The following is a 14,469-nucleotide window of genomic DNA, read 5'->3' on the forward strand; positions in this document are numbered from 1 at the left end:
CAACAGCGCCCCCTAGGACACTTCAAGGGCTATATCTCCCTCATACATCATCGGATCTACTTGAAATCTAGTATACATGATCAAGAGTTAATGATGGACATGTTGACACAGTCAACTAATGACATCATTATAGCTCCGCCCACAAACAAAAAAGTGAGTGGAGCTTCCATTTGGAAGGTCCGATTTACTCCAAATTTTAGATGCTTTTTGCCAGATGACAACTCTACATGTCCGAACATAATATGACATGTCGCTCACAGTCCCTCCTAGTGGCGATGTGTGGAACTGAATGGCAGCCTCGTTGCTCATGCATAGGCGGTTTTTCATGATTCCATATTTTTTTCCTCAAAATTGAGTGATTCCATAATTTATTCCCTGTGCTTGTTCTAAAAATGTAACTGCTACTGGCTGCCACAATTATTTTTCGTGATTTCTTTTAGTATTTCTTAAAGCCAGAAAGTTGCCATTTGAAATGCCTTTAGTTTTTTGTCATGTCTGTGATCTGTTTTTTTTCTACAAAATTCAACAACTGAAGGAACATCCTCAGAGACTGGTGATTCCCTAATTTTTGCCAGGGGTTGTAAACCTCCTCTGCAGTCTGAAGTCTTTCCCTGCTTCTAACAGGATTGCCCTGTATTTATCTCCATTCATCTTCCCTTGAACTCTAACCAACGTCTTTGTCCTTGCTGAAGAGAAGCATCACCGCTGCATGAGATTAAAACTGCAGTGTTTCAATATGGGAATGGTTTTTTTCACGGAGAGATGGGTGTTATTTTTTTGTCACAGTTGGTCTCATCTGACCAGAGTACCTTCCAGTTAGGCAATATTTTGTCTATTATATAAAATACAGATAATTTTGTGCCAACAAAAAAAAATTCAAGGTCTATGTTTACCTTTATAAGGCACTTTGAATGACAGATGTGTATTAAATGGGTAACAATGAACTAAGTAAATAATGTCTAGATAAAGGTCATGATGGTTTTGTGCCTGCATTGACAGCATGGGTAGAGTTAAAAGGAGTGCATTTGCAGTAACTCCATGAGATCATCCTTTTTTTGTTGGCAGCTTTTCTTCTCTCTTTTCGCTTCATTCTTTTTTTATCCTCTTTTCCTCTTCTGTTAAAGTTGCTGTCTTTTGTATGACTGTGAGAGAGTGCGTTGGTGCCTATCTTCCCTCTGGACTCAAGTTTGCACGTGATTCAGCTTTACATGTCTGGTTTCCTCTCAGCCTCAGTTCTGTTTTCTTTCCATCTGTTTCCATCTCTGCTTCGCTTGTCATCCCTCTTTCAGGTTGCCTTTTGTATTCCTCTCCATGCTTCTCTAAATGTTTTGTCTCTCCTATAAGATGGTTTATCTCCCCTAATTGTCCAGCCTGTCATGTGATTTTTCCTCCTTTAAAAGTCTACTGTTAGTCTTTGTTTCTTCACCAAGGAAGAGCTACATAGGAATTCTGCAACACTGCAGAAGAAGCAAAAACCCTGTATGTGGAGTTGTCATCTTTGAAACTAAAGAATAACAAATTAGCAAGTAAATTTAAATTTGTTGTACATATTCTTCAGTCAAGATTGATCTTACTGCTGTCTTCGATTTGTCTTGAAAGTTGGAACTGGCTATATGGGAATTACATCACAACCAAGTTCTAATCATTCTAATTGCAACTCGGAAAACCATTCATCCATCTGTTTTTTCAATACTCGCTTAATCCTTTCAATGTTGCGGTTTGTGGGGGTGTCTATCTCTAGTTTACAATTGGGGAGAGGAGGATACACCCCTGACAGATTGCCAGTCCATCGGGAGGGCAGCACAGACCATGAATGCATTTACCTAAAGGCATCTTTAAATAAGCTAACATGGCTTTGGACTGTGGAAAGCCAGAGAACCTAAGCAAGCACATGGAAAACATGCAAACTACACACAGAAAGGCCCCAGTCTGGATTACGGTGCATGACCTTCAAGGACCTATAAGGAAACAATGTTAACATCTGCACCATCATGCAGCCTGCATTGCAAAACCCAGAAAGATTGGATTAATTGGATTTTGAGAAGAACTAAATACAAAACATTACAATTTAGGACTTGTTGACACTATCATATGTTTTGCAAAAAATAAAATAAAATAATCTCTTCTGCTGTGTTTGCACCTCTCATACAAATGAGAGAAAACAATTACTTTCCAACTTTTTCAATCTGGACAATAAAGCCATGTCAGAGTTCAGAATTCATTTTAAAATGTAAGAACTCACATGTAAAGCAGTAAATAATCAATTAAACATTCAGTTTCTCATTCTTTTCTTCAACTTCAAAGTGTGTTAGGTATCCCTTTGTTCTTAACTGATAACTAAATGAGATTACTCCTAAAACCTTCCTCCAAGGTTGTTTTTGTGTGCTATATATTGATGTTCAGTATTTTTATTAATAAGATTATGTGTTCAAATGAAACTGGGATCAAGAGTGAGACATGAAAAGGTCCAATCATATCATAGCATCACATCTTCTACATTCTAATACAAGCATTTCTATTTGGTTTCAAAATACTGTGCCATGGACATTTTATAACATGATGATAAAATACGGGAAATCATAAATTGATAAATCCACCAATTTCTAAAAACACAGCAGTGAATACTTTCACTTTCACTTTTTATGAGTAAATAACAATATTTTGCCAGAAGATTAACCTTTTGTGGCTCATCTAAGGGGACACAGCTAAATGTGTAATAGTTATGTATTGTATGTATTGTTCTTATTACATAGATACACATTCCTGGTATTCTGTAATACCAGGGCCACAAACCTACCAATGTTTACTCATTCACCCCTTTAAGTCATGTTTTGATTTGTAGAGCTATGACAGATAAATAACATTTATCTGTTTTTCATCTGTTGTCCTAACCCCTCCCTCCTACTTCCTTTTTTCTGAGTGGATTGCTCAATCCAGCTCTCCATCCAACGATCCAGACTTCCCTAAATCTGAAAGGTCTTACTAAGCAGGTCTGTTTAAGCTAGTGCCAGGAAATGACACACCCAACCTCTTACAGCCTACATCCAGAAGTTTCACCCTTCTTCAACTGGTGGTTTGGACAACCGAGTAGCCCACAGCAGTCATCCAACCATCGACAGTCACTTCTGTTAATAGCTGCTCACTCTCTAATTTTACAATTTGCACTTTTCATATGGGTTAGGTTGATTTTAGTGACTCGGCACGAGCCCCAAAGGCTTTGTTTTAACAGGTTTGACTTTAGGCAACCTATAAAAACGACCCTCTAAATAACATCCGGACCAATATTTGCTCTTTGTGTGTTGGAATGTGTGTATATTAATGCTCTATACACGGAGGTGGTTACATTTAACCCATTATGTCAGAGTCCACCCAGAGACCTTTTAACCCTGACCCTGAAGCCAAAATAAATATGAGTTATTACTCTGCCACACTAACTTACTGACTTATACACAGCTATAATGCTTTAAATTTATCCCAGTTTCTGATTTATTTTCTATCCACTCCTACTTTATGTTTGAGTCCTTTAGGTAATTCTTCTCTTCCATTTGTCCTCAATCCTGCAGTCTCTTCCTTGCAATATCCTAACATACTATTCATCTTTCTGTCTTTTATTCTCCATTGCCGTCTCTTCTCCTTTCCACTCCAAGACTGCGTTTGGGTCGATAAAGGGGAGGTGATGGAACGCTGGACCTTTATACTCCTTTCATTGTCCCATGAACAGGAGCATTTTGAAGGGAACAAAGGAAGCATATGTGGACTGGATGTCTATGTTGTTTGATTATTCTTCTATTGGAACATTCATTCTTTCTTGTCTTTTCTCAAAATTAACTGTTTACTGCCCTCTTCATGTCTCTTCTATTACCATATTTTGGACATTCTATATTCTTCTCTGAAGATTTGTCTTATTTAATTTACCCTTCTCTGTGACTCAAGCTCATTCTTTATCCTATTAACTATTTAGGTAATAAAATAAAATTACGTGGAATTACTCTTAACATGTGGTAACGTGTTTTTGACACAACTGCAAAATTAAACAAAAAAAGACACAGTTTCTCCATTTTCTATACCTGTTTAACCCTTGCAGGCTTGCAGAGGGACTGGTGACTGTCACAGGTCAGTGGGCAACAGGTGGTGTACATGCTGCGCAGGTTGGTGGTCTACACAGAGCAAGCGTGAGACAGAAAACCATGGGCTGATTCAAACCTCAAGGAAATTTAGAGAGGCAATTTGCATGTTTTGGACTATGGGAGGAAGTCAGAGTACCCAGAGAGAACATGTAGAAGGTTTATGCACAAAGGGGAAAGAGAAAGGGAAATGCTACTGTGGAAATAAATGCGGCTCTGTGCAGTTTGAACCTTCAATGATACAATATACAGAGGGAAAGTTAGAAACTGATTTTCAAAAATGCTGGAATGCATTTATTTCACTTTCTACTGATAGTAAGCACTCATTCCACACAAACCCTCTATGCATACTGTCAGTCAAGCAGATCATTGAGTAGGCAGAAATCACCAACATTTTATTTCTTAACAGAGTTGACAGAATAAAGTAACATATAGACATACCCCCTGACTAATGTTGTTTTTTGCAGCAAAAACCGTCCTGATTAACTAAAGCATGGACTCCAGTAGACCGTTAAATGTGTGATGTGGTATTTGGCACCAAATGTTAGTAGCACATCCTTTTAACTCATTGAAGTTGATTCCATGGATTGAACTTGTCCAGCACATCCCATGAATGCTTGACTGGATTGAGATCTGGGGAAGTTGGAGGTCAAGTCAACCAACCCTAAACTTGTTGTGCTCCTCAAGCCATTCCTGAACAATTTGTATTGTAGCAGGGGGCATTATCCTGCTGAAATAAAAATCACAGCTATCAGGTAATAGCATTTCTACCCTAACTGGCCTGTGTCTGTATACAGTCACATATGCAACAAACTGCAGTGTACTGTATATTCTGACACCTTTCTATCAGAACCAGTGATAAGTTATTGAGCAGTTTGAGCAAATGTAACTTATCTGTTGGATTGGACTCCTCACTCCTCACATGCATCTGTGTCTCTGTTGTTAATTCACAACTTTTTGTTTTTGATAGATCCTGGCACTGTAGGCCAGGAACACCCCACAAGAGTTGCATGTTTGGTGATGTTGTGACCCAGCCTTTAGTTATTTAAATGTTAGACCTCATCAAATCCTTCTGCTGACCATTTTTCCTTTTTCTAACACATCATATCTAAGGAAAGGGTCTTCAATTGCTGCCTTATATATCTTACCTATTAACAGGAGCCCTGATGAACATATAATCAGTGTTATTCACTTCATCAATTAGTGGTCATAATGTTATGCCTGACCAGTGTAGATATGACGAGAGATTGTGTTTTAATTGGTGGATCCCAAAGTTGGGATCAGGACAACACTGCAGTTATGAGTTCTAGAAGTTCATTACAGGACTGCTAGAAATGTTACTTAGGCAAAAATAACAAATATTAATATACTAAAATGATTGTTGAGGCTCTTCTTATTGCCATAACCTGTTTGCTAACTTTGCTTTTTAGCCATATGTGTTTTGCTTAACCAGCAAAAGTCATAATGGAAAGACGGTATTGTATTTTTCTGGGTAAAAGCTCAAAAAGTAGAGGTTGATGAGTTTGAGAATATTGTACAGTGGTTCCCAAATCATTTGCTTATATTCCTTGCAAAGAGAATTTCTCTGCATTTGTGTTGAGAAAACAATATAGAAAGCAAAATTTATTAACAAGAAGGTATATATCTTAATTTAATTAAAGGAAATTGCTTTAAGCCATAAAAATGCAAATCACAAATTTGGACATTTCTAAATGAACTTTAAATGTTTATATAGACTTGAATAACTCAGACAGAAAGGAATGAATGCATAAAGCAGTAATCTAAAAAAGTATAATAAAGATCAGGTGAAGCATATTTCAATAAGCGCAACAGAGCATGACGACAGAAGAACAGAAGGAAGGAGAACAGGTCAGAACAAAAGGAGACATAAGAGGTTTGGGTCTCTAGTACAACTAGAGAATGAATAGCATGTTTTGAACAATATTGATTTGTCTGGGAAGATATAAGTATTTGTGTGTTTTGAGTTGGCTCTTTCATAAGAGCAACTGTATGTTATGGAAGTAATGGATGCTCACATATATCGGTATGTAGGAGACAAGGGTATGTGGGCTTCTCTTCTTACCTCTACCAGATGTGGTGTTGGGTTGAAGCCACACAGGTTGCACACCTGGCTCTGACATTGTGTACAGGTGTTGTAGTTGGGCTGGTCGGAGCTGCCGATGTTCAACTCTGTTTTACAAAGAGGACAGTTCACCTTGGGCTTCTTGGGTTCTGGAGCGATCACAGGCGCTGACACTGGCTCCTGTTTCTGCAAAACCTTCTGCTGAGGAGCAGGTGTTTGTTGTCCTTGCTGCTCTTTTTGATGCTGAGTAAGTGGCTGCTGTGGGGGCATTTGTTGTTTTTGGAGTCCAGTCTGTTGCTGCTTTTGGGTTGGCGCTTGAGGTCCACCAATGGTACTGCCTATTTGAGCTGTTGCATGTGGACCACCCATTTGAATTTGCCCCTGCAGACAACCTGTTTGATCTGGTACCATTTGGTTTGGTGGATAAGGTCCTCCCATTTGGCCTTGTCCACTAAAACCTCCCCCTTGACTTGGTGCCTGAGAGCCCCCTATTTGGCTTGGAGCATGAGGACCCCCCATGCTGAAGGGTTTGGTGCCGCTGGCCCCTTGCTGTTGCTGTCTGTCAGGAGTTGCATTGCTAAACACAACCTTACCTCGTGCAGGGCTTGGCTGCGTTGAGGCTGTGGGTAGAGGGTCAACATTGATCAGGGTGCTAGCCTGATTGAGCAGCGATGCCCCAAAGCCAAACAGTTTGGTCAGGCCATCCTGGGTGGGGGCCTGACTCTGAGGTCGGTGGGCTGGGGAAGATCCAGCGCTTCTGGTCTGGTCATGGGGACGTGTCATAGATTGATGCATTGCAGAACCTCGACCCAAATCTGGCTGGGAGGGTGCTTTAGTCAACCCAGGTAGTGGTACAGCACCTGGGTGGGGAATGCGAGGACCACCTTGCTGGCTGGGGCTGCCTGTTGGACCCCCAATACCTCCTTGAGCTCCAAGACCTCTCTGGGAGTATGGGTCAGTCCTCATGCCCTGCTGAGAAGGTGTAGTTTTAGACTGGTGGCCACCAAGGCCTGGATGTGTCTGAGACTGCGTCTGGGGACTAGGCTGTGATGGAGGGTAAGGCTTAGGCTGAGACTGGGGATACTGCTGGGACTGGGGATACTGCTGGGACTGGGAATATGGCGGAGACTGGGAATATGGCTGAGACTGGGAATATGGCTGAGACTGTGATTGGGATTGGGAGTATGCCTGGGTCTGAGACTGAGAGTAGGGATTAGAGTGGCCATAAGGCTGTGACTGAGGTTGTTGTTGCTCTTGTCGTTGTTGCTGCTGTTGTTGTTGCTGCCGTTGGGTGGACTGACTCTGTGGCAAAGGCTTGGGCTGTGCAGCAGCTGCCGGGTGTGTTGGCTGTGGCACGGGCTGCTGTGGCTGGACAATGGGCTTGGCTTGGTGGGAGGGAGAGTGAATCTGCTGTTGGCTCTTAGAGCGAGGTGTGGTCATATCAATGCCAAGAGCTCGCTGCATTTGACAATTCAGACACAGCCATTCCTGGACCTGCAATTAGAAGACAAAACGATACAATGTTACATTAACCTTTAGCAGGCCCTATTTTCACCTTGGTCTTGGATCGTCTGTATGGATACACAGTATATAGGAAAAGAATAGAATAGAATACAAAAGAAAAACTTTGTCTCTCACAGATTGTTGAAAAGACTTCAACAACAGCACTCCTGCACTTAAAATGGAACAAACACTTTAAGACGCACATTAAAACATGAAAGGGCACCGCTAAAAACAACTTTCAAAAAGCATGCATCACACTTAATTGTTTTTATATACAGTTGAAGACATTTGTTGTCAGGGTTTGAACAATGGTTGGGGAAAACAGTAAGTGAGTCCAGCTGAAGATTTATTTCAGCATTGAGAAGATTGTAATGATTCCTTTTTTTTGCCTTGTTAAATTTGCTTGCCATTGATTCCTGCACCTTAAACATTCTTGCTGACTCAGGCAGGATGTGTCTTATCATTTTGTGCGTACATTTTTTAACTTCTAAACTTCAGGTGATCGGAAAGATTGCATGTGAAAGCAACACAAAGATAGAAGTCAATCTCTCAGTGCTCGGGAGAGCATAAAGAAAGCTTAGCACAAATCAGCCATAAAGAGAAGCTGAAGAAGGTTTATCAGAGACAGATCAAAAGCGAGACTAAATGCTTGCTTAGCTGAAACTGCAACTGAGATCTCTCACAGATCTCTTCTGTACATCTACACTTACACATTGGTATGCATGTTAAGAACAAGAAAGAAAGAAAGAGTGACATGTACAGAGACAAAAAAGTCAAACATCATGAACATGCAACATCTCTCAATATATACCAATAAAACATCACCCCTTGTATTCCTGTCCTTCTTCTTTTTTCCCTTCTCTCTTCAGATGAGAAGTGATGCTCCCTTACATTGCTTGGTTCAGTTCCTCCTTGTTAAAGCATATACAGCTCCTGACTCCACAATGGAAACCTGCATCTGTTCCGGATCTGTCCCGTTAAAACTATGCATCCACTGCAACACAACTGCCCTGAATACTGCTATTTTAGCTCCTCCGCAAAGCTAATAAATCTCTGCACATTTCATGTCTGGCTCCCATCCCCTTTTTTCCCATAATGCACTGCAGGAATGGACTGTATTACCCTGCCTGCCATCTAATAACCCACCCCCAAAATGAGCATCCAGACGTGCACAAATTGTCATTCTTGGCATGGGGCTACAGAAGACAAGGTGATTACTTAGATCTGAAGGAAACTACTTCCATCAGTCTCTGTGCTATCCCAGCCTGCTTTGCTGCATGGCATCCCTGCCTTAAAAGCATCACTGATCCCATTTTCTGTTAACTCAGCGGCTACAACCATTTGTACAGCCAACATCCCTCTTTCCTGTTTAACATATTCTCTCTGGAGCTGTCCCTCCTGTCATCCTTTCCCATCCACCCCTTGTTTGCTCCCTTCTTCATACCCCTGCTCTCCATAGTCTTCCTTGTTTAGGCATTTTATTTTCTGCAGTGTATAACAAGGTTGAAAAAGGAAGGTCTTAATGCCTTTACTGGCTGAAGAGGAAGGGGATTTGAAAGTAGAATTGATGTGGATTTTCTCCCTGTGTAATACCACCATAATTTCCTCTGATGAAGATGGCAAGAAAGAGATGAAGAGAAGTAGACAGGGAGAAAAAACGAAAGAAAAGGGAGGGGGATGATTTTAATGAGCCACTCTCTTCCCTTCTGCTTAATAAACCTCATCACAAGAGACACTTGAAGAAGCGAGGGAAATACTAAGTGATGGGAAGAGCGACGGAAATGGAGAGAGCAAACAGCAGAGGAAGAAGTCAGCAGTTTTTAAATCCAAGAAACTTCTCACTTCTCAAAGCATCAAGATTAATCAACTGCACAGTGGTGCAGAAAACCCATGTTTGCTTGCTTATGTGGATAAAGCTGGTGATTTGTTACATATCTGAGTGCTACTTGTAACAGGTGGGAAAATGCATAAGGGTCAGTAGCATCAATATCACCACGATGGTCCTTGGGATTTCCTTACGTGTATGTTTTGCGTGTTTCCCTGCTTGAAAATAAATGATTCAAATGGGGTTCAATGGGTTTATGACTAATAAATAATATCTACCACCAAGAGACTGATCAGAGTTGTTTTGGTTTGATCAAGGGTCAACTCTTTCATATTTCATATCATAACAGTCAAATAGCCATTGTGGGAATAAAAAACAAAATAAATTGAAATATTTCACAATTCAATAAAATTATATGTCAGAATAGAGCATTTTTATAGATATTTTGTGAAATTATTAATGAAAATATCTATTCTTCTGTTACAAAGTATTTGCCACTGTACTGATTTTCTTCTGCTTTTGCCTTTTTGTCATGTAAATGTTAAAAATCAAACAACTTTTAATATCAGATTTAGATAAACTGAGTACAAAAGGTAATTTTCAAATGAAGCTATCCAAATCAACATAGGCTTATGTGAAAATACAGTCACATCCAGTCCTGAATACAATCTGACCTCTAGAATCACAAAATACCTTAAGTAAAACCTGTCTAACAAGATGAAGGAGGCTAAATGATGTCAAAATCCAAGATGTCAGGGCCCAATCCAATCAAACAAAAGAACATGCATAATGGAGAGTTTATACAGGGGTTGGACAATGAAACTGAAACACCTGGTTTTAGACCACAATAATTTATTAGTATGGTGTAGGGCCTCCTTTTGTGGCCAATACAGTCGTCTTGGGAATGACATATACAAGTCGTGCACAGTGGTCAGAGGGATTTTAAGCCATTCTTCTTGCAGGATAGTGGCCAGGTCACTACATGATACTGGTGGAGGAAAACGTTTCCTGACTTGCTCCTCCAAAACACCCCAAAGTGGCTCAATAATATTTAGATCTGGTGACTGTGCAGGCCATGGGAGATGTTCAACTTCACTTTCATGTTCATCAAACCAATCTTTCACCAGTCTTGCTGTGTGTATTGGTGCATTGTCATCCTGATACACGGCACCGCCTTCAGAATACAATGTTTGAACCATTGGATGCACATGGTCCTCAAGAATGGTTCGGTAGTCTTTGGCAGTGACGCGCCCATCTAGCACAAGTATTGGGCCAAGGGAATGCCATGATATGGCACCCCAAACCATCACTGATCCACCCCCATGCTTCACTCTGGGCATGCAACAGTCTGGGTGGTACGCTTCTTTGGGGCTTCTCCACACCGTAACTCTCCCGGATGTGGGGAAAACAGTAAAGGTGGACTCGTTAGAGAACAATACATGTTTCACATTGTCCACAGCCCAAGATTTGCGCTCCTTGCACCATTGAAACCGACGTTTGGCATTGGCATGAGTGACCAAAGGTTTGGCTATAGCAGCCCGGCCGTGTATATTGACCCTGTGGAGCTCCTGACGGACAGTTCTGGTGGAAACAGGAGAGTTGAGGTGCACATTTAATTCTGCTGTGATATGTTTTTTGGATACAATCCGGGTTAGCACCCAAACATCCCTTTCAGACAGCTTCCTCTTGCGTCCACAGTTAATCCTGTTGGATGTGGTTCGTCCTTCTTGGTAGTATGCTGACATTACCCTGGATACCGTGGCTCTTGATACATCACAAAGACTTGCTGTCTTGGTCACAGATGCGCCAGCAAGACGTACACCAACAATTTGTCCTCTTTTGAACTCTGCTAATTGAACCTTCACACTCTGCTCTTACTGGTGCAATGTGCAATCAATGAAGACTGGCTACCAGGCTGGTCCAATTTAGCCATGAAACCTCCCACACTAAAATGACTGGTGTTTCAGTTTCAATGTGCAACCCCTGTAGGTCAACACCACTGCTGATCAAAATGACACAAAGCCCCCAACCCCCGAAAAAAAAAAAAAAAAGAATTCTTCACAATATGGTTGTTTTGCTGATTCTGTGCCAGGATGACTTGTTGGAATTCATGAAATCATAAATTTTGCTCTCCAGCAGAAAGTACTGATACAATATAAAAGTCAATATTTTGTATAGCGCTGTAACTACAGGTGAAAAACATAACTTCCATGAAATGGTTTAATCACTTATGGGTTTGAAATTTTTTAGGCATGAAATAAAAGTAGGACAGAGAAAAAGCATGTAGGTGCACCTTGGGGATACAAATTGGAAAAGGGGTGAATCAGCTTGGCACTCTTAAAATATTAAAATTATCTCAAGAACATATTACATTGTGCAGAGGACTGTTTATAACCTGTCAAGTAAAATTAGGGGTGCTGAGTGGGAATGTCATTGCCAGGTGTATTCCCCTGAGGATCAGTCCCCTGTGAGAAAAGCTCAGAAGAGAGAGAAAACACATTCAATACCCAAAACAAACAGTCCAGGTTCCTTCCATTTCCACTTGAAGGATTACTGCCACCTGAATTACAGAGAATCCATGTGAATTCTGCAGGGCTTAAAACGTTCTCTCACCGATTTATGCAAAAAGTGATTTCTTTTCTCCTGCTGACTTTGCATTTTGATTTGTTCTGGTGTAATGGTGGTCAGTTCGTAGGTTTTTATCGATCAACTAAGCATGAGCATACAAAAGATCTTTAAAAATGATCTAATTACTTTTATTTTAAGGACAAATGCAACAATTCTTCCTATTGCTGCTAAAATAATGGGTAGTTGTTCTGTAACAACTACAAAAGTAGTTGTTACAGATATGATAACATTATCTATAACATTGGTTGTCTTACTATTGAAACAGATTTAGGGTTAACCATAGGTACCCTGACTAACTTCGGAAGGAAGTTTTCAAGTCATTATTGGTCCAAATATTTAGACAATTTTGGCTGATTGATCAGAAAATCTTCTAAGGGACCCAGTACAAATTTGGCAATGAAATGACTATTGACTTCAGCAGACATAGGGGAGGTCTTGCTCCCTTATATATTGTTTGTGATCCAGTAAAAACAGAGTTCTCCTTCAAATTCCCGGGCACAGGAATTGTAAATAATATTGCCCTGGCCTAGACTCCAAAAAATTTTGTTTTCAGAGCAGCTGCTTATTATTTTACAGGTGCTGAGTTAAAAACACTCCCACCTACAGCCTGTTGGTTTGGTTTAGGAGCTGCACATCAGCTGACTAAAATACCCTATAGGAAATCATTGGAATTCAGCTTCACACACTACAGGACAATTAGGATACAGTGGCATCAGCTTACTAATAACATCATAAGGGACTTTTCACATCTTTGGTAGCAGCTTCTTACCTTGCTCCCCTTAGGAAGGTGTCTCATGTCCTTAAAAACTCGTACATCCAGATTTGAAAACAGCTTTTATTCATGTGCTCAGAGGTTCAGGAAAAAAAAAAATATATATATATATATATATATACAGCTCCTTGCGAAAGTATTCGGCCCCCTTGATCTTTTCAATCTCTTGTCACATTTCAGGCTTCAAAAATAAAGATATAATATTCAAAATTTTTGTGAAGAATCAACAACTAGTGGGACACAATTGTGAAGTGGAATGAAATTTCTTGGATGTGTCAAACGTTTTTAACAAATAAAAAACTGAAAAGTGGGGCGTGCAATATTATTCGGCCCCTTTACTTTCAGTGCAGCAAACTCACTCCAGATGTTCAGTGAGGATCTCTGAATGATCCAATGTTGTCCCAAATGACTGATGATGATAAATAGAATCCACCTGTGTGTAATCAAGTCTCCGTATAAATGCACCTGCTCTGTGATAGTCTCAGGGTTCTGTTCAAAGCGCAGAGAGCATCATGAAGACCAAGGAACACACCAGGCAGGTCCAAGATACTGTTGTGGAGAAGTTTGAAGCTGGATTTGGATACAAAAAGATTTCCCAAGCTTTAAACATCCCAAGGAGCACTGTGCAAGCAATCATATTGACATGGAAGGAGTATCAGACCACTGCAAATCTACCAAGACCCGGCCGTCCCTCTAAACTTTCATCTCAAACAAGGAGAAGACTGATCAGAGATGCAGCCAAGAGGCCCATGATCACTCTGGATGAACTGCAGAGATCTACAGCTGAGGTGGGAGAGTGTGTCCATAGGACAACAATCAGTCGTACACTGCACAAATCTGGCCTTTATGGAAGAGTGGCAACAAGAAAGCCATTTCTCAAAGATATCCATAAAAAGTTTCATTTAAAGTTTGCCACAAGCCACCTGGGAGACACACCACACATGTGGAAGAAGGTGCTCTGGTCAGATGAAACCAAAATCGAACTGTTTGGCCACAATGCAAAATGATATGTTTGGCGTAAAAGCAACACAGCTCATCACCCTGAACACACCATCCCCACTGTCAAACATGGTGGTGGCAGCATCATGGTTTGGGCCTGCTTTTCATCTGCAGGGACAGGGAAGATGGTCAAAATTGATGGGAAGATGGATGGGGCCAAATACAGGACCATTCTGGAAGAAAACCTGTTGGAGTCTGAAAGAGACCTGAGACTGGGACGGAGATTTATCTTCCAACAAGACAATGATCCAAAACATAAAGCCAAATCTACAAAGGAATGGTTCACAAATAAACATATCCAGGTGTTGGAATGGCCAAGTCAAAGTCCAGACCTGAATCCAATCGAGAATCTGTGGAAAGAGCTGAAGACTGCTGTTCACGAACGCTCTCCATCCAACCTCACTGAGCTCGAGTTGTTTTGCAAGGAAGAATGGGCAAGAATTTCAGTCTCTCGATGTGCAAAACTGATAGAGACATACCCCAAGTGACTTGCAGCTGTAATTGCAGCAAAGGGCGGAGCTACAAAGTATTAACG

At 40.8% G+C, this 14,469-nt stretch overlaps 1 protein-coding gene across 2 annotated transcripts in view; it reads right to left on the reverse strand.

Moving 5' to 3' along the window:
• bsna (bassoon presynaptic cytomatrix protein a) overlaps nt 1-14,469 on the reverse strand; it is a 177,465-nt gene that overhangs the window by 122,680 nt on the left and 40,316 nt on the right. For both annotated transcript variants that reach the window (XM_047363456.1, XM_047363447.1), the window contains exon 2: nt 6,208-7,701. In XM_047363456.1, coding sequence (XP_047219412.1) covers nt 6,208-7,701 — 1,494 coding nt within the window. The remainder of the gene's footprint in view (nt 1-6,207; nt 7,702-14,469) is intronic.

The sequence above is a fragment of the Girardinichthys multiradiatus genome, chromosome 1 (assembly GCF_021462225.1).
Source record: "Girardinichthys multiradiatus isolate DD_20200921_A chromosome 1, DD_fGirMul_XY1, whole genome shotgun sequence".
Classification (NCBI taxonomy): domain Eukaryota; kingdom Metazoa; phylum Chordata; class Actinopteri; order Cyprinodontiformes; family Goodeidae; genus Girardinichthys; species Girardinichthys multiradiatus.